Source organism: Melozone crissalis, unplaced genomic scaffold, assembly GCF_028551555.1.
Source record: "Melozone crissalis strain CALT ecotype California unplaced genomic scaffold, PUWL_Pcris_2 ptg000018l_1, whole genome shotgun sequence".
Lineage (NCBI taxonomy): Eukaryota > Metazoa > Chordata > Aves > Passeriformes > Passerellidae > Melozone > Melozone crissalis.
This window is the reverse complement of record NW_026535796.1, coordinates 24,138,535-24,164,204: the sequence shown is the minus strand read 5'-3', so window position 1 is coordinate 24,164,204 and position 25,670 is coordinate 24,138,535. Positions and strand designations below refer to the sequence as shown.

Sequence of the window (25,670 nt, the reverse complement as noted above, 5' to 3'; positions counted from 1 at the left end):
CTACTAAAATAGATCTTTCTATTAAGAACTATATTAGATTAGGCTAGCTAATTATAGAGTCATTTAGTTTGCAAAAGACCTTTAAGTTCAGCAAGCCTAATCATGAAACCAGCACTACCAGGTTTCCAGGTTTAAAGTTTAGAAATGGCAACAGAAAAGTGCACTAAGAAAAACTACAAGAAAACCCCAGGAACTATGACAGAATTAGAGCCCCTTAAAGTTTATCTTAACCTTCAGGGTAGCTTTTAATCCTCATCTAAACATATGTTTTTGTTCATCTCGCTGAAGTTCTCAAAGGGTTCTCTGGAATGAAAACTTCAGATTTGAGTTAGAAGTTAACTAAGAAGTTAGAAGTTAGACTAAACCATGTCCCCAAGTGACACATCTACAGATCTTTTAAATACCTCCAGGGGCAGTGACTCCACTACTTCCCTGGGCAGCCTGTTCCAATGCTTGAGAAACTCTTTCAGCAAAGTAATTTTGCCTGATAGGCATTCTAAACCTCCCCTGGTGCAACTCTGGGCTGCTTCCTCTTGTCCTGTCATTTGTTACTTGGGAGAAGAAACCAACTCCCACCTGGCTACAGCCTCCTTTCAGGCAGTTGTAGAGAGCAATAAGATCCCCCTGAGCCTCCTTTTCTACAGGCTAAAGAACCTCAGCTCCTTCAGCTGCTCCTCAGACTCTCCAGACCTTCACCAGCTTTGCTGCCCTTCTCTGGACCTGCTCCAGCACCTCAATGTCTTTCTTATTGTGAAGGCCCTAAAGCCAGTGCTGAGTACAGGGAGACAGTCCCTTCCCTGCTCCTGCTGGCCTCACTGCTACAGGCCAGGACATCATTGGCCTTCTTGGCCACCTTGGCCACTGCTAGATCATGTTCAGATGGCTGCTGACAAGACCCTCAGGTCCTTTTCCTCTCAGCAGCTTTCCATCCACTATTGCCTCAGCCTATAGGGCTGCATGGGATTGTTGCGACCCAAGTGCAGGAATTAATATCTCATCTGAGAATATGAATCTAGATAGACAATATCCAAGCTTATTTGATCTTAATTAATTAAGAAAGATTTATTAATTGTTTGGCAGTCCTTCAAAGATGTATACTAAAGGTAGCAGAGGCAAAAAATAAATACCTTCATATTGCCAGGCAAACAATGTTCCAAATTCCTGCCAGAAGGATCATCTGTGAACAGAGAAAATCCCATATGGGATGGCTTCCTCATTCCTGTTTCCTGGTTCAGTCTCTGGATGAATTCATCAACAGTTGAGGAACCATCAAAACCTACAACCTGCAATGAAAGAAGACTTAACTGAGGATACAAGGATTGTGACTACTGATGGGTATCACAGCTAATGAAGGTGGTTTCATATGGATTAGCATCTCAGGATTAACTGCCAGCTCCAGTGACAACACCTGTGTATTGTCTCCCTTCGTATCACATTTTTTTCTGTATTTAGACACTTCCAACATTTCTCCCTTTTTCTCAGCTACCTTTTCTTCATAAGATCTGTAGAGCTAGGGGTGAATTCCTTTCACTTTCTTGGGAAATCAGCTAAAGCAGCAAGGAGTAGAAGCAGTGTTTATCTCCCAGTATGTATACTGGAGATATGCATATAAATACTGTGGTGCAACCCACCCACATGAAGGAGGCAGGTTATGGTGCAGTCCTCCAGTCCCAGCAGAAAGGCAGCTGTGGTGGCTTACCTGGTACGTTCCATTCATGAAGTGCACTGGGATGCTGAAGGGGAGTGAGTGGTGGTAGGGATTTCTCAGCAGGATGGACACGATCTCCATCCGGGAGGGCTTGGCTTCCCGCTCTCCAGCCTGCACCGTGCGGTCTACGGATCTCTGGCAGTAGATGGCATACTTGCCTATCTCACTCCTAGGCAGAGAGGGGGAGAGAGCCACAAACAAGCTCCAACTGCCATGTCCTCTTCAATTCCCATGCCATGGCAACGCATTCCTCCCTCAGGCTTTTGCTCCAGCAAAGGTATGCCTCTATGCAGATCCACTGTTCATCTCAACAGACTAGCTCAAGTGAAAAGCTACAGCACAAACCTGAGCTCCAAGGATCTGTAAAACTAAGGCAGACAATGGACTCTCTAGGAAACACAAGAGTATTCCCTGCTTCTGTGTGGACTGGACACATACCCTCTTCTGTACCCTGTTGCCACCACAGTTATCTGTCAAGTCAAGATCAATTCACCCTCAAACTTGCTGTCATGCCAATGGAATTTAGCTACTATCATGTCAAGTCCTGGTAAATGTTGAGTTGTATAATGCTGTGAGACTAATGCATTACAAGCTGTGTTTATTAATTTACACAGTTGTACAAATTGTAAGTTTCCATTAACCCTATCTGCCTACCAAGAGACTTGACAGAGATTCCAAGCAAGCTTAGATTTGTTGACAGTTCAATACAGGATAGGGATAGTTACGAAGAGGATCAATTTACTGTCTACTGAACAGAGTGCTCCATTGAACAGCATCTGAAAGATGTGTCTCCAAAGTCAAGCAGGAATGGTCAACTGCACCTTGCACAAAAATGTTAGGAATGTACACACTCAGTAAGTTCTGAAATTGAAGTATTTGTATGGATTTGTAATAGTGCTATCACTTTCCAGGGGAAAATAATTCCACTCAAGATGTCTTCAGGGGCTCAGGACATGATTACAGTTAAATCCCTACAAGCAACATGAAGTCCAGAGTTCTGGCTTTTCACTGTAGCAATATATTTCTCACCTCCCCAGTAATGAACTCGGACAATATTCAGATAGATAATCTTGCTTCATCAAGAAGCTGTTATGTCTGGTTTCCAGATGCTCCTGAGCCCTGTGACTTCTCACTTAGAACTCTGCCCCACTTTTCCTCCTCTCTTAGAGACTGGATATGTATGCTGAATCACTTTTCACAAAAACAATACTTAGAATTAAGATCTATAATTCTTCTAATTAAGATCTTTTAATACCTAGAATAGATCTAGACCATATGCATTATGCAGTGTAAACATTCTAGTGTCTTGCTTGCTGTGTGAAACAGGGAAAGTATATCTACTTAACAAACAGCTGTATCTACTCCATCCAAAGAGAAGTAAGTATTCCTAGAGCTAGGGAGAAGGAGCCATGCTAAATCCCATTTAGAAACTGGTCCAAATCTAAGCTAAAGTACAGGTGAACACAAGCCCTTTTTCATGTAATTTCTGGGTTTTGTCTAGCCCTAATAATTGCTTCATAGCTGGATTGTATAAATAAATTTCCTCTTTGTTTCTGCTTGACAAATATTTGTTCACAAAGGTGCTTTTGGGCAGACCATCAGCATAGTAGAGCTTGAGGCTGATGTAATAAATCAGTTTCACACAGCCCAGCAAATCCTTATGAAATTCAACAGTCTCCAAGAGCAGAACATCTCCAGTAGTGGGTCAAATGGGCCTGTCTGGAAGCTGATAATGCAAAAGTTTGAAGAGATGGTTCCTGCTACTAGACAAAAGATCCCTAACATGTTGTCTTAGCAAATGGAAGGAGAACCTGAACACTGTGGAGTGCCCAATACCTGTATTTTTGCTTTTGAGAAGAAATAGCAAATATGAGGCAACAGTTAAGAGAATTAAATACTTGATAGGAGTACACATTTCCTTTGCAGTGTCAGGAGACTTTTAGCCTGAGCTCAATGGCAGATTTAGGCTTATTAATTGAATATGAATATTTGTTTGAAAGGATTTTTTTTACTTTTACTCTTTTACTTTTGTCTTAAAACAGTGTATTTTTGCAACAGACAACTAAACATCTCTGGCTCTGACCTCCCTGCTAAGGACACAGTGAGATACACTGAAGATCACCATGGAAGCAAACAAAAAGCACAGCATGAACAATGGAGAACAACTTCTTGCTGTTACCATAGTTACACACAAAAGAAGTGAGAGCAAACGTTTCAGGTTTGTTTGTTTTTCCTAACTTTTTACAGTTCTCTGAGATGTTTTATGCCTCACTTTTGTTCTCTCACTTTGCCTGTTAACCTGACAGCAGAATGTAATCACCTAAAATTTAAGTAATTCATTCCAAGTAATTACTTTGGTCTGTCTTTCTGTCAATAAAAGAAAGTAGCTGCATAAGCAAAAACTTCCCAGCGTAGCTCCAGTTATATCTCCAAAAAGTTCTGCTAGTATAGGTCACTCAGTTTTGTGAACTAGCTTCATCTAAATGACATATTAATGTGAATGGTTGAAGGGGCACAGCTTTATACTACTGGGAACTTCCTGATCTCCCTCTCAATATATATTTGTAGGTGCGTGTTCCAGAATTGCTCCCCTCTTTATCTGCAGTGGGTGCAAGAGGCAGTCAGCTGAGCAGGACGAAAAGCTGTTGCAGTCCTTACCTGGGGTCTGCATGGCGCTGCAAGTGCTGTTTGATGTACCACAGGAAGTGATGTTGAGGCAGAAACAGAGGAGCACACAAAGCCAGGAGCTGCCAGCACTGTGAAAGCAAAACTGTGAAATCACTCTTGTTCTGTACTTCTTACCTGTTGTCTTTCACAGACTACTACAGCCAAAATGATGGCCAGTGACTAGTGCTTTTTGGAGTGACCCTTTGTGGATGTGTAGTTCAAAATGTTTCAGAGGCAGTACTGGTCAGACTGCTGTTCAGTATCTCAATCTGGACTCTGAGAAGAGTTCTATATCATTGGCTACTTCTGAACATTTGACTTCTGAAAATTTTAGTGTAACTATAACTGAGTCAACAATTAAGACTTAAATTAATACTATGTAACAGAAAATCATAATCAAAAAAGCACTGGGAAATTTTATTTCAAATTAGATCCGTTATTATTCAACCTGATTTTAATGTCTCATTTGAGCTGGGAATATTGTAATTGCATATTTACATTCATGCTGTAACTTATTAATTTATTTACCTAACAATTACAGTGCAAGATTCAGATTTCATGTTTAATAGTAATATTCATGACCTGTATGCTGTTGATTATCTAAAATGGAAAACAAAATGAATACCATCTGACAGTTATAGCAAGACAACATAAGCTATGAACTTTGATTCTGAATATGGTCTGAATAGACTATTTGCAAGTGGTAAACAGTAACATTTAAACTAAAATTTATTTTTCAAGTAGTTATAGTCCTAGTGTTCTTCTTTGCAGATCAAGTGCTGAGATTCTCTTTCCCCCAGCACACCTTTAGCATAAGCACTATTTTAGGAGAACCAGTCCAATACCTACTAATTAAAACCATGGAATTAAATGGAAAGTTTTTGCAGAGTGGCACTAAATAAAGAGGAACTGACCTGAATGACTGAGTGGTTCTGGGGTTGCCGGCAGCTGGTCTGTTTAACAAGCTGACAGTAAACTTCATTCTGCAGCTCAGAATGTGTCAAGCACACCTGCAGTGCTGTCTGGGCAAGTGACACATGGTAATCAATAGAGGATGCCTCCACAGGAACATTGATGAACAGCTGACAGGACTGTGAAAGAGCAGAAGTTCGTCAATGCCACAAATACAGCAACTTTTCTCTGGTACTTTCCAGGCCAGGTTCACCAGATATATTTATTAACTTACAGACAGTTAATAAATAGCCTTGAGAGGAGGGAAGAGAGTCAATACTTAATTCCTATTCCTCCTTCCTTAGTTATGGCAACTAGAAAATTTACTTAACCTCCCCCAGTCTAAGGAACTTACAAGTCAGCAAAAGAATTGAGGGGAAAACATGCTTCCTGCCTTCCATGCCTGTGTTTTACCTTGTTCACACTGTCCAGTCTCATTCTTGATCTTATACTCGGAGAGTGCATCTCCAGCAGCTTCACCACTGGTCTTACTGACAACTGAGTTTGCCAATGAATTGTTTCTGTTTCCTTCAATCCAACCATTGGAGAGGAAAAGAAGGACAAAGCTAACTTTGAAGCATAAAGTCTGTGAGGAGTATTACCCTTAAGCCCAGATTCTGCACAAGAGAAGTTAAATCTCCAAAGAATGAATGTCACTTAAAATCCAACAGTTCTCTTGTAATTAAATGAACCAGCAAGCCTGTCTGAAGCAACCCACAGTGACAATAATTGTTGTACAACATGACCAAACAATGTTACTGCCCCATCAACATAGCAAAATGAACTGAAAACCATGCAATGTCCCTTTAAATACCTTAAAAAGTTTCAGGGCTTCAGTCTGTAGAGCCTCTGATGGCAGAGTAGTGAGGGATGTGTGCAACCCATCTTTACTGTAGCACAACATAGGATGCTTCCACAGAGGAGAATCTGAGGTAGCAGATGGGCAAAAACAGGCAGTGTCAGAAACAGGAGAGAGAGAATAGTGTCTATGTTGACAAGAAGCCTTCCTGAGATGGCAAAGCACCAGAGGAAGCAGCACTGCACCAGGCCACATTATCTTTGGTGATACTTCACTGATTTCAGCAAAGTCACCATGGATAAGGAGTCACCAGCAGCATTAGCCATCAGCAGAAAGAAGTACTGGTATCCTCAGTCCTGCTACATCAGAGCTTCCTGTCAGCTGGATTTTGGTGAGAAGCTGCTCAGGTGTGTGTTCAAACCAGAGACACAAACCCTGCCAGGGCAGCTGCCCGCAATGGGGGTCTTTGTTAGTGTAAGTATTCAACAGGAAGCAAGGTTCACGTATGGGGCTTGAATATGTGAGGGTGCAACAAAAGAGTTTAGGTGTGAATGCAAATGTTAATACACATTTGAGAACATGGTGCATAAACATAAATGAATGAGCAGGTATCAAAGATGAGGATAGATATATGTGTAAAGGTTTATATGTGCAGACAGAGAAACAGATGGGAGGGCAAATGTGTTTGAGTGTATTTAAATATAAGAGCACATGTTTGTATGGTCAAGATTTCCTGGAAAGGAAAATCAAGACCAACAAAGACAGGAAAAAATTTAAAGCACCAGTTCTTTATTTTAATTTGAATTACTGTTACAGACATTTCAGAGGCTTTGATAAATGATGTGACAATGTGGTGGACTTGTCTGAGAACAAGAGACCATATGATGTACTACTGAAAATCCCCTTCCCTCACCTTTGACTGTACTAAACTGGGAATTGAAATTATTCTTCCTTATACTTTGCTACCATGGAAGAGTTTGCGGTGCTTACTTACTAGGGTCTCCCTCTGCATCCAATAGTTTTCCAATGAGTTGTTCATAAGATGTGCCCACTGTGGCATTACTGCTACCAGCTGCAACGGTCAGATGGTACAGCCAGGTGTTCTAGGCATAAGGATGAGAACAGGAGGGGTCAATTCAGGCTTGTTTTCTACAAACAGGTTAAGCCTGTATGGCCAATTTACCAAAAGACTCTTGCTCTCCAAAAAACAACTGCTTTTTATACCTTCTCCTGTTTGGTGCGGATAAGTAAATATGTGGGACTCTGGTCCTGTGGGTGAATCACCAGTGTACAGTGGGATGAGAGAAGTCCTCCACCAGTAGTTTCATAATCTTCATCAGAGTCACAGGAGCGGTCTACTTCTTCCACCTTGGACTCACGCAGAGGCAGATGTCCTAAAGGACACTGTGAGGAGCAGAAGCACATTAGATAAATGTAACTCCTCTCCCAGTATGGACCAGGAACACTGGGAAAGAAAAGCCAAGTAAAAATGCTGACAGTTCTGTAAAATGGAAGGAATAAATAATTCAATGTTTAGCTAACGTAATCTTGCACTTCTAAAGAATGTCTTCTTTCATAAGGTACTTACAAAGTGTATCACTAATTTTATTTTTCTTGGGAGAGCATCTACAGGTTAGAATGAGACAATGCAAATAAAATTATTTTTTTCCCATAAGATACTGCTTTCTTCCCATTGCACTTGAGGGTCAGTTGCTTAGTATCTTGAGCCACTGTTTTCTGCCCCTGGTTAGACTTTCTGCTTGCTATACTGGAAAAGAAATACTTTGAAAATTTCATAAGTAGTTACATTCAGACAAAAAAGAAGACATCTGCTGTGCTAACTGTGGAAGTTAATCCAAAATATGAGTCACATTACTGTTTTGATATTCTAAAACTTGGGGTTTGATGTCACCTAGACAAAGTAATGGACTTTTGGGCAAGGTGTCCAGAAATGGAAGCACATTACACTGATTACCACCCTCTTCCCAGAATGTTGATGCTATCTGTTTTCATGATGATAATGTGGGATCTATCAGCTGTTGTATAAAAGTCTGCCCAGAAGGCTACACAAGACTAAATGGAGCAAGTGAGAAACAAGATGCAGAGTGATCTGAGAAAGGGCAATCACTTGCCTTTTAAGTCGGCTGTCATTTAAGCTTAAAAAAATAAAATCAGAGAAATATTGATTCTCTTTGTGGAACAGATGCTGTTGGAAGAGAAGTACCACCAAGAAAGAGACCTGAGACACAGAAGCAGTAAAGCACAGTAGAGAAAGCTTCAAAAGAAATGGGAAAGTAGGGTCTGGGAATAAAAGGAGACAAAGGAATTACCCTATCTTCATGATTTCGATAGTAGTAGAAAGTTTTTCCAATCAGTGCACACCAGACCAGCTTAGAGTGACCATGCTTGACCTGTAAGGAGGACAAACACATCCATGCTTTTATTATCAGCAGTATTGCCAGAATGACTTTCTAGGACTTCAACTTTCAATTCAACTCTCCCTTAATACTTTGCACAGATTTTTTGTTTTATGCTAATATAAGCTCCTCTTAAAACAAACAGGGCACTCCTTCCAACAACAGGCAACTACATCCCACCCAAGAACATGGGACATGAGTGCTATGAGAATGGGTCTAAGATTTTGTGAAGTGTTTCACTCATTCATAATAACTTTTAACTTCTGTATACTGAAATACAATATTAAGGATGACCTTTTAAAGATTATAAAAACAAATAAGCTCATCTCAGCAAGAAAAGACCAGTCAAACTATAGTCTAGACAGCTGTTTCCTACTGCAGATGAATAACCTTCAGATACAGGTTGTCTTTAGCCTCTTAGAACCTGACAATAATTACATTAAAATATTCACAGTAACTTGCAATGTCAAACTAATCAATGGAAATTACATAAAGAATAAGAATTTTCTGCCATTGGACTTTGTACTAATGTACCTACAGACTATTATGACAGAACTAAGTGCTAACCTAGAACCACACAAGCCATTTTTTCAACTCTCCTGTATCACCAAGTTAAAGATCAATTAAATGTGACACTCAACAGTGTTGACTTTTTTACTGACATGCTGCGAATTCCGCTGAAGAAAAGCACACATAAGCTAGATATTTGTTATTACTTACTACTTGTCAGTCAGTACCTTTCAGTAGCCTTGTTTATCCCATCCTTTATCACTTACATAAATGTTTCACTCTGAAATACAGAAATCTACAGCCACTTTTCCTTCTTTTCCTACTCTTACAGAGAGTAAAATACTAATTTTTTGCTCGCATTTGCTGTGCAAAACAAGAAACTGGCACACTGTCAATTCTGAGCTAAACATAAAGTATGAAATATTTTACCTTAGTGAGCCAGCCTTTCACAGTAGGTTTAGCATCACTGTGAGGAACACCAACAGGGCCGCTCACTTGTACTCTCAGGATACTCTGCAGGACATGAATCCATTCCTCCAGGATGTTGGGAGAGTCTGCTGTCAAGAAGTAGGTTCTCTTTTCTGTCACAAGCTGGAAGGAAAATGAGTGAGAAAGTACATAGCTGCACATCTAAAAATCATGTCTTTAGCTGCTGAGTTGCTTTATCTCAAAGACTTTTTGGTCATTCAGGAGACATTTTTTTGAGGGCAAGAAAAAAGGTGCTAATCCTAAAAGCCCAAATGAAAAAAGCAAAACTCAGATAAGTCAAATTCCCATAAGCTTTCTTGCTGTGGCTCTGTGTCCTCTCTCATCCTTTCTTGTTTCTCAGTGCTGCTGCTAGTTTTTCATTTTAAAGGTGACTACATAAATGTGGGGTTTTGCTGCCTTCACTTTGTATTGTGTTTTGCCTTCATTACCCTGTGTCTGAGAGGAAAGATGCTATAAATCTAATAGTATTAGGCCTTAGCAACTTCAGTTCCATAAGGGCCAAAGGTAGCTCACAAGCTAGGCCATGTACCTTTCAAAGTATGAAAAAAACTTTAATGCTGCCTTTCTAATTAAGTCAATAATGACTTAAAAGTGAACCCAGTTATGGGCTAACTTCTAATAATTTAGAAGTCAATTTCTAAAAGGAATCAACTATTCAGATGTTCCTTTACACACCTCCAGGCATGTAAAGTCAGGCTTGAGATCTTGTGAGAGAAGTCTCTCAGAAAGATCTTAGGTACTAGCTGGTTTTAATTGTTGTAAGAATCATTTTCCCCACAGATTTCAAGCACTAACTCCTGCAAACAAAAAGGGAAAGCATTATGGTGTATAACAGGACAAAAATAAATGCAGATTTCTTTCAGTTTCAAAAGGGTGTATTTGGGTTACAATTTAGCTCTTTCCTCATTATTAATTAGACTAACTGCCTGTTTTGTACCAGGAAACAGAGACCAGATAAAGTTAGCTCATATCAGTTGAGATACACAGTACCATTCAGTCTGAATTAAGTGCTCACTCACCCAGCTGCTGAGTGCATGGTTAGGGGCAGGATAAAAAAGTAACACCTACCTGGAATGTTTGGGACCCTTCACCCCTGACAATTTGGCATGAAGAATTCAGCTCCAGCTGCCCTTGTGGTTTGCGGATAACATCACTCTGAGGAAAGAAAAGCAAACAATTTTTTCAGTAGGAAACCTCAGATGGGTCTTAGATTACTTAAATACAGCATAATATGCACGTACAGGTTGGAGTTTGCATTCATGAGCTAGAAAGCACAGCCTAAGGCTGCCAGGTGAAATATGAGACTGTGTGATCCCATTGCAAGAGTCTCCTCAATAGTGGCACACAATATAACAAAAGCAGTGCTAAAAAATGCTGTCTTATGGAGTACAGATTGGACACTATGATTAATAAAACAAACGCAAGCCCAAACAAACACCAACAAACCAAACCCTAAGTGGGAAGGCAGTACAACATACAATAGGTACCAAGACAGTGGCTGAATTTCCACCTTTTTCAAGATTCAGCTAGACACTTGTTAAGGGACAAGTTTATTGATAACAACTTTGTTCTTCATTTGATGCATATAGTGAATCATTCCAATGTTGGTAATGCTTTTCAAAATAGTGACATGTCTAACCAAAAGTGGTTTTTTAGTATCCTAAATTTCTTTGTGCCTCCAAAGGGGAGGAAATATATCCCAGTGACTTACCGGGGACTTGTAGTACATGATTTGTCTGTTTCTGAGAACAAACCATCGTCTTTTCCACGTCTTTACCTGGCTGCCCATTTTCAGCAAGTAGCCTGATTTCTCCATGGGTTCCTGGAGGACAGAGGAAAGGGGAGAGGAGGTCATCTTGCAACTCTCAAAATACAAATGAAAGTGTGCTGAAATCAAGCCCAGCCATTTGCTGCATCTCCCATAATTTTCTGCTTTGTTTAATAGCAGCCCTCAAAGATCATTTCACTGATTGTTTGATGCTCTGTAAACTTATCTCTCTTCCTACTGAGGCACTGATTTTCTAAATAAAAGTGAGATTCCTTGAGATCAAGAAGGCTGTCTCTACACCATGATTAGACTCCTGCTCCTTGTCTGTTTGATCTTTTATAGTGAAGAGTACAGACTTTAATGCTGCGTGTTGTGAGATTTCTTTCCTTCCTCCTTCCTTCCTCTGAATTTCCAAATTTCATTTGCCCCAAAAGTGTAAGGCCATCACTAAAGTAGAATACAACTACAGGAAATCAATATAGGTCATACACCCTTGATGATTATACTTTTACCTAAGCACATAAAGAAATTGCACCTTCTTTTGAAACACCAGATGGTGTCTTTTGAGATCAATCAGCTGGACCAATAGCCCAGTCTGTTAGAGCTTCACTCTGCTGGGGGATTACTCAATATCCTGTAGTTACACTACTCTCTTCTAAGGCCAAGACTCTGTTTGCACCCCTATGCAAGTGTAACACAGCAGTTCCAGTGCAAGCCTTACAGAGCAGATTCCACCATCAGTGGAATAGGAAGATGTTCGCTGCAGCTTGTGCTCTGGCTCTGAATAGTCACCATCCAAGGAGTAGGCATCAGGAGGGATGGCATAGTCACTCTCAGAGCTCAGTGAGGACACAGATACACCTGCTCAAAATAAAGGAAGGAATGAGAGTCATGGCTAGACAAAAGCATGCACTGAATATTGTACACTCCAAAAACATTTCTGCATTCACCATTAAGCCTTTTTTTTTGGTTCAAGAAGGACAAATCAGATCAGACTTTGGAAACTCAAACCCCACTAACACGACTTCTGAGCCTCTTTTTCTTTCCCTAGGAAGACAAGAGTTTTGGATACTGACAGTGAAATACATTTATTGCTGAATAAAACCAAATTAAAATATATAAACAAAAAAAATCAACAAACTTGTCATCTGAAGGAGAGACAGCTTGTTTTCATCTGGGGACATCCATTATAAAGCCTCAGTCTCCTCTGGTTTCAGCTAAGGAAAAGTCTTCTTCACTAGCAATAGGGCTTTGCTTTCTGTGAATCTTTTACCACAGGTACATGGCAATGCACAGGCACATCTGCCAATGCCTCACAACAGAAGTTAAGACTACATGAAATACAACTCTGTTTTAGAGACAACCAACAAAATTTGGTGGTCTTTAAAATAGAGTCGTCATTTCACATTGTCTCTTTGGTAACAAAAATTCCATTCAACTTCCATGCCAATTTAGCCCTGCCAGCAGGCAAGAAAAATAGTCCTACTCAAGACTCAAAGTACCTGACAGCTCTCAAAGATAGGTGAGATGTACTTACTTGTCAAGAAATTACCAAAAAAGCATTTTCTGTCCTGTGTCAGTACTAGCTTGCTTCCAAGGAGAAGCCACAGCAAAGGTATGGATGACTAGATATGTGATGAATTTGGGAGGGCAATCCTTCCCACAATCTTAGTTTAGCAATTGCCTGAATGGAACACTATCAGCAGTAAAAATCATCTACAAGAACAGATTTCTACTGTTTCTACTGTTGATGTCTGCACACATTCTGGGAGAACTCCTTGTAAGCAACACCCTGGCTGAGCATTTGCCTGTCACTGACGATGCTGCTCAGGGCATCTTGGCTCTGATGACAGAGTTCATCCTGCCCAGTAGCAATACTCCCATTTTACCTCTCTTCACGGCCCGAGGGCTGCCTGGCATGCTAGCTTTCCTGTTCTCAGATCCAGCAGCAGAAGTCCTGAAACTGGCATGGGAGCCACAGTCATCATCAGAGCCTGAAGACTCATCTAAGAAAGGCACATTGCTGATCTGTGTGGCTTTCTGGAAAACAGACCTGTATAGTTAGTGTGTGAGAGAAGACTTTCCCCAGGACAATCCCCCTTCAATCAGGAGACAGAGCAACCCATGCCCTGCATTTCCACACTGCCTTGCCCATTTCTGCCTCAGGGTTCCTCAGTTCCTCCCCTTCTAGTCTGAGAATTTCCAAGCTGGACTCTCTAGTCTGATCTGTTTGGGTCTCCTCTGGTTACACCCTCCTACTCTTCCACAACCCTTATGTTCCATCTCATTCCTTAGGCTACACCCACTGTCACCTCTGGTTTCATAGTGCACACTGCAACTTCCTGGACCAAAACTTGTTGCAATGTTCTGTGTTATTAAATATATTCAACTTTTGCTACTCTTTCTGCATTCTTTCGATGTCCAGTACTTCCTGTCATTCTCTAATTTTCTTTCCTTCACTGCACAGCTCCATCCTGTTTTGTCTCAAGATACTGGCAGATCTGGACCATGCTTTCCACAACAGGAAAAGTGAGGTAACTCCTTACCCCCTTCAGTGTAGTGTAGACTGGCACTGTGACATTTCTGTAGATGAGATAGGTGAATGGCCCAGAAGTTGAACACGAGAATTTGGAAACTGGGGAAATTCAAAGAGAAAGCAAGAGAGCACATAATACAAACTGGTGAAAAGGAGGACGTTTTAATGGCGAAGCACATGGAGAACTGCCATCCTGGACAGTCTGGCTTCAGAAAGGCCAGGAGATGCATTATTAATTCCATACAATTCCCAGAGAGAGCTGCAATGTTCCCTCCATTTAGCCTGTGAGACACCTTACCCACCCTGTGCTCCTCATGGTACAATGGCAATCTGGTGTACCCTGTATAAACAGAAAAAAGCCCTAACAGGCAAAATCACGGTGAAGAGTAAAAACAGGCCACAGACATGCAGAGGCAGAAGACTGGCTGCAAAATTGATGGAAGAGATAATAGAATCCCTGAAGATGTCCCTGAATATAGAGGCACAAACAGCCCCGCACCAACCATCCCCAAAACCAGATATATCCTCCTCCCTTCCTTTATCAAGGCCATCTATGAGATCAAATTTACTTTGCAAACAGGCAAGGAAATGAAGAAATGGACAGCCAGAATCTCAGGTCCCACACTGTCACCATGAACTCCCTTTAAGGATGGATGTAGTCCAGAACTTACAGCAGCTGGAAGTATCATTCACCATGGCCACTTCAGACAGCCTCATGCCAGACTTGGCCACGGCATAGATTCGGCTCTCCTGGAACAATAATACCATGAACAACAGTGATCAGGCAAACATGTAATTCTTACCAACAGAAATGCTCATGTCACAGAATCACACCACAGTCACACCTTTGGGCAGGAGGGAGGAGCTCTCTAACAAGGATAGCTGAATTCCACCATATGTTGTGCGAATGACCATTAATGGAAGCATCTTACTCTGTGCTAATTCCCAGCTACAGAGGTGACATCCACACACTGGAACACCTACACACAATTATCAATAAATTACTGTATCACAGCTTGGAAGGAGATGGGATTTTTCTAAATTATAAACAATGCATTAAAATGAATTAAGAACAGCCCTATACCAGAACAATTCATTGAGTCACCAGCTGCAAAGGATGCCCATTCTGTAAAAGGGAATGAAAGAAATGCCTGGAATGATCTCAATAAGCCTGTGTCTCAGTTACAACAACATACAGAGCTTTCAGTTCAAAGGATCTCCAAGTGCTTCATGAATTGATAAAAATTCCAGAGGGGGAACCCAAGACTGTTATCTAGATGCAGTGTTATGACTACGACATCAACTAATGTGGAATGGATAAACCCCAAAGCTAGGAAACCTCTTGGTGCTCCTTAAAGCATACAACCAAAATTCACTGTGAAATAACACACATAATACATATACATGAAAGCACCTAAGACTGCAAAGTCAAGTACGCCAAAAAAATTATAAGACATAAGAATTAACAATGAGTGCTTGACTTTGCGGTTTCAATAAATTATTTGTTTGTCCATGCCTTTAAAAAAGCAAATGAAAACAGAACTGCCTCTTTTGGTACTACATTGATTTCCACCAGGTTTGTCAGTTTAGCCTGTTTAGGAACCTGGCTGATGGGACTCCTTTGGGAGTCAGTTCTAATGGACAATTAATCCAGCAAGACTGAATATTCTTCAAGAAGGAAATCTTTAAGGTGCAGGAGCAGGTCATCCCCATGTGTTGATAGATGAGACAATGAGGAAGACCAGACTGTCTAATTAGAGAGCTTTGGCTGAACTCAAAGTTTGTGATCTTTGGATGAAGGGACAGGTGACTCAGGAGGGCTACAAACACACCATGAAGTTATGCAGACAAAAAATTAGGAGGACCAAAGCCCAACTAGATTTTCACCTGACTACTGCAGTAAAAGACAAGAAAAGACTTCCATAAATACATGAGGAAAAAAAATAAAAACCTCCATCCTTTATTGGATATGAGTGGGAAACAGTGAGAAAGGATGAGAAAAAGGCAGAGGTACTCAATGCCTTCTTTGTTCAGTCTGATGGTAAAGCCAGCTGCTCTCCAAGCAGCCAGCCCCCTGATCTGGAAGACGTGGATGGGGAGCAGAATGAAGCCCCCATAACCCAAGGGGTAATGCCCAGTGACCTGCTTTGCCACCTAGACACAGACAGGTCTGCAGGGCCAGGTGGGATCCACCCAAGGGTGCTGAGGGGGCTGTTGGAAGAGCTCACTGAGCCACTGCCCATCAGCCACCTGCAGCCCTGGTCACACGGGGAGCTCCCAGGTGACGGGAACCTGGCAAAGGGGCACCATCTACAAGGGCCAGAGGAGGGCCTGGGAAATACAGGCCTGCCATCCTGACCTCGGTGCTGGGGCAGCTCATGGAGCAGACCATCCTGAGCACCATCACACAACACACGCAGGACAACCAGGGAACCAGGCCCACACAGCATGGGTTTGTGAAAGGCAGGTCCTGCTTAACCAACCTGATCTCTTTCTATGACAAGTGACCTGCTCAGTGGATGAGGAGAAGCTGCATTTTACATCCTAAACAATTCCAGGACTAAAAAAACAATTCATCTATCTGACCTCGCAAGTAACTGTAAGAAAAAATGACAGGACATGCATACTCACTTTACCAAAGGTTTTCACAAAACTATCCTAACAGGAGGAGCATACCATGAGATAGGAATGCTGAGATCTAATCCATGTATCTATTCCAGTATCCATGGCTTTTTCTCACTCTGGAGCTATCTGGTCTGGTCCACTGCATTTGTGATTCATTTTTCTATCTCAAACACATGATAAAAGAACTAAGGATTAACTTTTGATGACCCAAACCACAATGCAGTACATTTTGACTTTCACTTTTATTCCTATGATTCTTATATACTGATTTCAACAGATCTTCTTTCTCTTATAAAGATAAATACAAGGAAAAAAAAAAGTCAACGGAACCAGCATGCCCCATGATGTGGAACAGTCTGACTTGGTGGCTCAGGAATGCAACCTGCAATACCCACAGGTAGCAATTCCTTGAGCACAAGAAGTGCAGTAGCCTAACTACTGGGCACAAAGATCAGCAGCATTCTCATACTGTTGTCCATGCATTTCTTACCCACGATGGGAATCGGTGCAGCGGTGGTGTGGGAGGTTTGCATCCCGGGTCAAGTGTGCCAGACTCAGAACTCACAGCTTCTCTTTGCTCTGCAGGTAAGTGGTACATTCCCTCACACGCTGCAGCTTCTCCCCTCAGCAGGCCACATTCTGTCTGCATCTTCTCCATTACTCCATCATCATCAATGTCTGTCTCCTCCACGTGCCCAGAGCTGACTGGAGGGTCTGTTATGGGCTGGAAAGTGCTAGTCTCTAAGTGCATTACACGATGGAAAGAATTAGCCCCTGACTGTGGTTGGCTGTGATGTCTCTTGGCTAGCTGGATACTGTCTCTTGGTGTATTGGGTGTTCGTATTTTTGGAAACGTCATACTACTGCCAAGGCTGCACTCCCTTGGAGTGCAGGAATGTGCTTTAACAGCTGATGTTGACAGAACCAGAGGTGGCTCAGCAGTTTGGAGATGTCCCTCAAGCATGCTCATAATTTCTGCTGAGGAAGAGGAGTCCAGCTGGTGGGAATGGAATCTGGCACTCAGATCATCAGAGAAGCAGGTGCTGTCCAAACCCACTTGTTGCAAGGTGCTCACAGCACTACAGTTTTCTTCCAGAGATGATTGGAAGGTCAAAGCCTCAAGAATTCTTGTGGTTTCAGCTGGAGGGTCCAGTGATATGGGACCAGAGCACCCTAAACCATGTTCAGAACTTACAGTTGGAAATACATTTCTCTCTGTGGAGAGATTCCAGCTTGATGGGTCAGACATGAGCTTCAGCATGCTCTGGGAAAGCAGAGATTTATCCTCTCCATTCTCAGTAAAGGTGTCATTGGCAAGGACTATGTTTGCTGAAGAGAGGACATGTTTGGAAGGTCCTGTCTGACACACCTCTCTGAAACCAGGTGCAAGGAGCACAGATTTCTGCTCTATCTTCTCAGCAAAAGAGGCTCCTGATGCTTGGGGCTTCAGGGAATCACAGCTCCAAAGAGAATCCAAGGGAGGAATGCTGGTCATATCTACAAGGAAGGAGAACATACAGTTAAGGCATTGAAACACTTTGATGTGTTCAGTGTTGCTTCCTAGTGTACATTCAGTTGTATTTCAATAGCATCCTGGCCTGTTTAGGACTATACAGAACAGAAAGGAGATGGCTGGGCAAAGTTATAACCAAAGTACTATACATTTATAACTGGGACTAGCACAGAAGATATGAATAGGAAATGATTAATCACTACTTCTGACAAAAGTGAAATTGAGGGCTTCCTAATGAAATTAGGCAGCACGTTTGAAATTTACAGAAGGAAGGTTTTTTTCCCAGACAAAAAAAAGCAAACAGAATGCTGCAGACAGGCCAGAAAAAAACTAATGTTATTGGTAGTACAGGAGTTCTGGCCTAGGAACTTCCTACACTACTCAGAGCAGAAGCTGGAAGTGTATATGGAGAGAAGGACAGCTTGCATTATTTTGTATGGTCCTTCGTGGAATGCAAACAGCCAACCAGGGTCTGGGATATTGGCCTAGGCAAGCTTTCAGTCTAATGCAATACAGGAGTTTTTATTCTTACCTATATAATTATGCCTCCTGTCTTAAAACATGAGAAGGAAGTGCACCTATCCACACAACACTTTGTCAAATACATCAAGGTGGCCACTGCTTAGCATGGCTTTTGGCTTTAGTGAACCTACAATGATTTAACTCCTCAAAAAATCTGGAATGATTCCATGCATTCCCAGGGGTTAGATGGGGCTTCCAGCAAAGGTATGGAGACCTTCTTAAACAACTCAGCAACCGGGGAGTTTACTCACTTTCCAAGAATTTCCCTAGAGCTTTTTGTTATCCTGTTGTGATATATGACCCACACAGTGCTTTATGTCATGAAGTTTTATAATAGTTACTTATATGGTTTTGCTGTAAAATCTTCCCTTTTTTAGTTCTTTCCATGCCCTTTCAGCTGCTATGTTAGAGGATGACATAAAAGACAGATACTAGATTGTCCTTTCTACTTAGTACACTTATTATACTTTCTTTCTTTCCATAATTATTAAAGATTATCTCAGTTCTACAATTTCCACAAATAGTAGCTTTAGAATATAAGAAAGCAGGGATAAAACTTGGAATGGCAGAAGATGTTTGATTGACCTTGGCATTTATATTTATTTCAGCCTGACTGAAAAAGAACCAAATGCTTTGGAAATTGCAAAATATGGGCGAGCGTGACTCTGCACAACTACTGCTGAAAATGCTACCTGAACAGCAAACTCCATGGGTATTGCTTAACCATCCGTGGGATTCACAAGGAAATAGAAACAAACTGAAGACAAAGTTACAGAGCAAAGAGCAAACAGCAGAATAAATTACTGCTGACAGCAAAGAGGATGAAACCTGCTCTTGGAAACAGCTGAGAAAAAGACAATCATGAGAGTATGACCTTGGCACTTGATTCACAAGGAACTGAATGTTAGCAAAGCTAACACATAACAATGGCACACACAAATCCTGGCACATATTTTCCCCTGACCCTAAGGTAAATCATTAGTGTAGACTGAAAATATGCCATTAATTTTAAACATTACTGGTATTTTGCAGCTTCCTAGATGTGACAGGAGATTAAGAAGAAGCAGCTGTTACTCTTAGCACAGCAAGCAAGAAGAGATTTGTCTCTCTGCAGAGTCTCTGACTTCAGCCTGGCATACTGAGACTAGTGAGGGATGAGAGGAGAGGGCAGTGCTGTTTACTGCCCAGAGAGCTGGGATCCAGGGCACACTTAATACCAGATTATTAACGCAGCTTACCAGGCATTCACTTTTTGTGAACAGTCAGAGCCAGAGGGGATGAGAGAAACCCAGTCATAAAGCATTTCACTAGAAATGTGGTGGGATTTAAAAAGAATTTTGCCCTATTCCCTTGCTGCGGAGTAATAGGAATGCCAGAAAGACTTCTGCAGGAAAGAAAGGTCCCCTCCCCACATGCCCAGTGAAGTTCTGGAAACTAGCTCATCTTATTGTGACCAAACCAAGCTCATTAAAAAAGAAAAATGAAAAAAAAAAAAGATATAATTTCTTTTTCAAAGCACATTATAATAAAAGGTGCTGAATTTAAGCCTAAAGATGAAAGTTTTCCATCCAGCCACCAAAGAACTGCAAAAACCCCAAACACCATAAGCAGCTTTCTCCAGCCCAACCTGATGGCACAGAGAAACCCAGCTCCTAAAAGCAGACCAAAGAGCTGCTGCCTTGGCTCATTCAGTTACTCAGATCACATACCAGCAGAGGTTCTGTGGGGTTAAGAATAATTCACACATGGAGATACACTGAAGTACATCAGTGACATCAGTGAAAGGAGAATTGTAATATGTATTTCAATGAATGCTTCCAACTGAGGAGCTTAGTGGTTTATTTTAATGGCAAATGCAGATTCTAACAAAAAAAAAAAAAAAAAAAAAGGACTCTACAGTGAACTACAGTGAATTGGTGGGAAAAAAATTAAGAGTTAAGGCAGATAAGAATGTTATTCCCATCTTAAAAACGGACTCGGCTAAGGAACAGAGCAACTCTACTGCCTGCTGCCACAAGTTTTAATTTCTGACAAACTTAAGAATACAACCCAGGAATGGTGACTTCCAGTCTTGTGGTGGTTACTAGGCTGAACACATTTACCTTGCAATGTATCCTGAAGAGCTTCAATTTGCTCCATCAGTCTCTGATTACAGTTTTTCAGGTGGTAATTTTCTAGCTCAAGCTATGAAAGAAGAATAATAAAAAAAGAAATATAATACAAAATTGTGAGCACATGTGATCCACTACACAGAACATGCCTTCATCTTTGTTACTTTAAAGTTCCTTAAAAAGGGGAAAAATGAGTCTACCAGTCACCTCGAATCCTTTTAATCAGCAACATCACTAGACCACTCAAATATTTTGCTGTGCTTTCTCAAACAGCCTCTGTATGAACTACTGGCACTTCACAAATACATCTTTAAATTTACTTCCCTGCTATAGCTCATCATTTACTCCTGTTGCAGAAATAATGCTCATGAAAGAGAGAATCAAAAAAACATTACCCAGAAGGATCATTTGTTCTCACCCTTAATGTAGTAAAAGAAGAACCCATGGATCCAGAAGACCAAAGAAAACAGCAAAAACCAAACCAACATTAAGGGTTTACATTTCCAATTAGGGAAATGTAATTTATATTTACATTTCCAATTAGGGCATGAGAGATTCTTTGCAAATTTGCTTTATGCCTTTACTTGAAGAGTCTCAGCATCCATTTTTAAACACAGCAGTGGTACACGCAGTTAGACTTTCCTCTTGAAGGAATCACCTGTGATGCTGTCTCAAGTAACCCATTGGCAACACAGATGCCAAGTTCTCCAACTGGCAGCGATCCACTTGTGCATGCTATGCATCTGGAATCAGCACAAACCTCTTTGCCAGTAAAGTGTGAGTGTATGGTCCTGGATTCACAGCAGGTCACACCAAATCAAACCCCCTTGCTTCCTCCTTTGTGCTGCACCAGTCAGTAATGCACCTTACGTTATTTTACACAGGGTAGAGAAGCAGCACAGGAGTTCAGTGGATTATTTAGGCAATCTAATGACATTACAAAGTCACATCAAAACATAATCAGTGCCCACAAAGAATACTTCTCCTAACTCCAACAAATTCCCTTTCTGTCATAAACTTGGAAATACATGTTTTTAACTTGGAATAAAGGACCAGGCTACCCACTCCCAGCTGAAAACTACTACTCCATCTTTAAAACTGCATGCTGACCCACTGCTGTCTTTGTTTTTCTAGAGGGTAGGACCAGATAGAGGCATAAATCCACAGGATGGATAGAACAGAGAGGTCAGAGACAAAAAATACTGGGCAGTAGGAAAACAGCATTAGTCAGAGATGGTAAATTATAGAAGAGCAAAGGACATGTTTGTGTAACAGGTGCTCTGTCAGAAATGAATAGAAACTGGATCCAGAGAAAAGAAGGAGAGGTAAAAGAAAGCTAGGTAAAAGGAAGACACTTGTGACTAGTTCAATCTTCAGAAACTGCTTTTGGGCACTGGTGAGTTAACAGTCATCTATAGTTTGCCCAATAAATTAAATAGCCCTTGGTAAGAGTGATGACCCCAGTCCTAAAATGGAGTATGTGCAGGGCCAAACAAGCAGAGTGCTCCTGTGGCAGACTGACTGTCCCCAGACTGCTGTCCTATGTAGGAACCCCCTGGCAGTGCAGCCACATGTACTTACTCACATGCCTTGAAAACTGGTAGAAAGCCAGAGACTTACCTCCCTGAGCTTAAATGTTACCCACTCTTTGATCTTGGCAGCTTTCTCTTGAACAATTTTGGCTTCCTCAGTCCTCAGCTGTTTCTGTGCCAAAAAACCAAAACCAACAATAGAGGCATTAGGAGAGTACAACTGTTCTCAGTGAGTTACTGCATCAGGAGTGACTGAAACACAGAAGCTCCCATTCCAGGCATAAGATTTAAGACTGCTACTTGGATACAATTTTTCAGCTGGCATCTGAAAAAAATCAAACTCTAATTTGTCTTACATGGTTCCTAGAGTCAAATTCAGAGGCTTGTTTCAAAAGTTTGTTGTTTATTAGCAAAATCCAGGTCAGGTAACAAACCTACCACAGTTTGAGTAGAATCTGCAACTTTTTCTGTTTCAGATGGTTTTGCAATGTTGCTGTTTGCTGTTGAGTATCTGTAGTGTTCTCCCAGCCTACACACACATTATTGGCCAAAGCTAATAAGAATTAAGCAGTGCCTATAACTGATTTGTAAAATACCAATCATTCCAAGCAAAAGGGATTCACATGCTGTAAGCATGAGTCTAGAGTGGACTTTCAAGGTGCACAAGATGCAAATACCAACAACAAATTTAACACGCACAATATTCTCATTGAGAAAGTAAATTTAAAAAAAAAAGCTCCACAATCTGACCTTGAAAAATATCAAGATCATGCCTAAGATCTGCTAGGGGAACTTCAGATGCTATAAGTGGTAGTATGTTTACATATCCATTAGAACAGGTTCTAGTCCACACAAAGGTGTTATGGCAATACTGTTGATTTGCACAATGACCATTGTTCTCCCAAGTATCTGCTTGGGTAATATTGCTACATCATTTTTGCAGCTGTGTTTTCTCAGCTGTGTTTTTAACTTTTCTGGAAATTTCCTTTGAAAGATGCTGAATTAACACTATGATCACCTGAAGCTTTCTGTTTTATCTTCTGTGTAGCTTCATCAGAAGCAACATCACTGAAAACTCTTCGAACTGCATAATGATTTAAACAACTGCAAGAAGAAATCAGTTCTGAGAGCAACAGAGGGAGGAAGAGAGGAGGACAATATGCTGCAAGTCACATCAGCCCTGGTTTCTCCAAATAAGGGGCAAAGATAATGCCTTCTGATAGCAGCTGGTGGTTTCCCTGTTCTATTGTTTTTTCTGAAGTAAAATAATACCAGCAATTATAATTATAAAAAATGTCAGTCCTTCCCCCCACTTTAAATTTTTCACATGGATAAATAGACCCCGCAAAATTCCCCAAATTTTCACATCTTTCCCCAACATTTTTACACTTTTAATTACCACATGCTGTTTATCACTACAACTGCACATTTAAGGGCTCTTATTCAAGCATGTTTGCTGACTTTAAAGTAGGCCCAAGCAACATTTTAGGCAACCATAACATTTGTAGTTGAGCATAATGAAATAAAAGCAACCAAATCAGATGCTTCAAGAAGAAGATTTATTTAGTTGGGGTTTTTTTCCTTTTATATGACTGTGTGCGCTCCTAATCATCAAGTCTCAACCTCTGCAGGAGTTAGCATACCAGATGTGCCTACAGGTCTGAAATGATCTAGCACATATAGTAGGTCAACCATCTCTGAATGTCCATCACATGGGAGCTGGCTTTGAATCCCTAATGACCTGGACTTGTCCTGGAACATGAGATAAAAGATTCAGATTACTACACTATATGTGAACTGCAATGCCAAGACTTTATTTAGGGTTCTCAAGTAGAACAAGTGACACGATGACAGCATTGTCACCATGTGCAATAAGCCCTGCCTCTAAGCAGAACCAATTCACTCAGGCACAGCAGCCATAGATGCAGTTATTGTGCTTTAAGTTCCAAAAGCAATTAGAGATTCTTAGTGTCCCACACTATTGTGTGGCCCAGACGTGACCCCAGCGCTCTCTTAATGATGCTCCGAACTCCATGGCTCTTCCCATCCCAGTGAAAACCAACAGGATGCCTTACAGGGACCCTTAGTAACCTTCTAGCCCTGCCACCATCTCATCCCATTCTGAAATAAATCCAGTGACTCTGATGATGAATATTTCTGGTCTGGAATTGCCAAGCTTTGGCTTTCATTTCTAGAAGCTCATTTTGCCACTTGTTGCTGGAAAAAGATTTCTACTAACGTCCCTTGAAACAGGTGGCAATTAGTTCAATGTAACTCAAATAGCTGAGTAATTTTTTTTTTTTTTTGCAAAATTTTACTTTTATTTAAGTTATTTACTTAACAACACATAAGAATACCTCATTCCTCATGTTATAAAAACCACAGGGCAAGGCCTTTACTAGAACTGAAATATAAGCCCTGCTGGAAATGTAGCACCTTCCTTCCACCAACTGAAAAAGGGAGAGACTAGGAACTATCTACACTGAGAAACAGCTGCTCTTTTATAATGACACCTGACAAGAGATGAACTATGCTGGAGGACTGCTGAAGGCTGGGAAAAGACCCTTCCCAAGAGGCAGCATGAACAGAGATGGGCGACACAATGGTTTTGCAAAGCAATCACTGTGGTAAAAAGCCAGAGAAACACTGTGACCAGGCTGTAGCATCATAATGCAGGGTCTCAGCACTAACATAAGGAAGCCTTTAGGCACATTGACTGATCCCCAATTGTGAAGAGACATGGGCTGCTGAAGCTGAGTGCATGTTTTGTCCAAAAAGGAAAGAGAGGATCTTGCACTGGGCTGGGCATCATCTTAGCTGATCTGGAGGCAACTGAGAGACTAACTTGTAATGAGTCATAGCCCCTGTCTTTGAAATATACATGACAGAATCCCTCTAACTCGTGAAATCTACAAGCCTCCCTGTAGAAAATATCCCTACCTGTTTTGCTAGCTGTGTCTCCAATTTGTTGATGAGATCCTCCTTTCCTTGCATTGTGCACATCAGCTCCTGGTATTTCTTGTGCAGGGTGCTGTCAGATTCACCAGTCTTCACATTGGCAAGTTTTATCTTCTCTTCCATAACTCTGACCTGTAATGGTAATCAGAAGGAAATTGAATAAACCCAAAAACCACCAAAACAAACCAATGTAAATCAAGGAACTGCTTGTGTAGTGGTAAGAGAATGAAAATAAATGAGAATATTTGTGGGTTTCTTATTTTTCAAGTCAGGAAAGGAAAAATAAAACATCAAAAACCACAACATCCTTCAGGTCACACTTAGTTTATATTCACATTTGTGGAAGGATCATTGCAATGCTGAAGCAGTAACAGATGCAAACTGAACCATGAGCAGATAAATGCATCATGGGTTGTGAGATATTACAATCAAATTATTAATCAAAGACACCATACAGGCACCACAGTCTCCATACTCATACAGACATAGTACATCCTACCTTTCTCCCTTGCAATATCATGGCCAGTTTTTACCTCATTCACTACCAAGATATACACCAAAAAC

The 25,670-nt window shown here is 41.1% G+C and overlaps 1 protein-coding gene across 4 annotated transcripts in view; it reads right to left on the bottom strand.

Annotated features, from left to right (window-relative positions):
* PLEKHH1 (pleckstrin homology, MyTH4 and FERM domain containing H1) overlaps positions 1 to 25,670 on the bottom strand; it is a 45,404-nt gene that overhangs the window by 11,224 nt on the left and 8,510 nt on the right. For all 4 annotated transcript variants that reach the window (XM_054275412.1, XM_054275411.1, XM_054275408.1 and 1 more), the window contains exons 3-21: positions 25,089 to 25,238; positions 22,237 to 22,320; positions 20,608 to 20,689; positions 16,961 to 17,967; positions 14,517 to 14,595; positions 13,856 to 13,944; positions 13,199 to 13,349; positions 12,031 to 12,170; positions 11,253 to 11,363; positions 10,610 to 10,696; positions 9,482 to 9,643; positions 8,456 to 8,536; positions 7,350 to 7,529; positions 7,120 to 7,228; positions 6,141 to 6,253; positions 5,290 to 5,466; positions 4,367 to 4,464; positions 1,700 to 1,877; positions 1,128 to 1,283 (exon numbers count right to left, since the gene is read on the bottom strand). In XM_054275412.1, the coding sequence (XP_054131387.1) occupies positions 1,128 to 1,283; positions 1,700 to 1,877; positions 4,367 to 4,464; positions 5,290 to 5,466; positions 6,141 to 6,253; positions 7,120 to 7,228; positions 7,350 to 7,529; positions 8,456 to 8,536; positions 9,482 to 9,643; positions 10,610 to 10,696; positions 11,253 to 11,363; positions 12,031 to 12,170; positions 13,199 to 13,349; positions 13,856 to 13,944; positions 14,517 to 14,595; positions 16,961 to 17,967; positions 20,608 to 20,689; positions 22,237 to 22,320; positions 25,089 to 25,238 (3,234 nt within the window). The remainder of the gene's footprint in view (positions 1 to 1,127; positions 1,284 to 1,699; positions 1,878 to 4,366; positions 4,465 to 5,289; positions 5,467 to 6,140; positions 6,254 to 7,119; positions 7,229 to 7,349; positions 7,530 to 8,455; positions 8,537 to 9,481; positions 9,644 to 10,609; positions 10,697 to 11,252; positions 11,364 to 12,030; positions 12,171 to 13,198; positions 13,350 to 13,855; positions 13,945 to 14,516; positions 14,596 to 16,960; positions 17,968 to 20,607; positions 20,690 to 22,236; positions 22,321 to 25,088; positions 25,239 to 25,670) is intronic.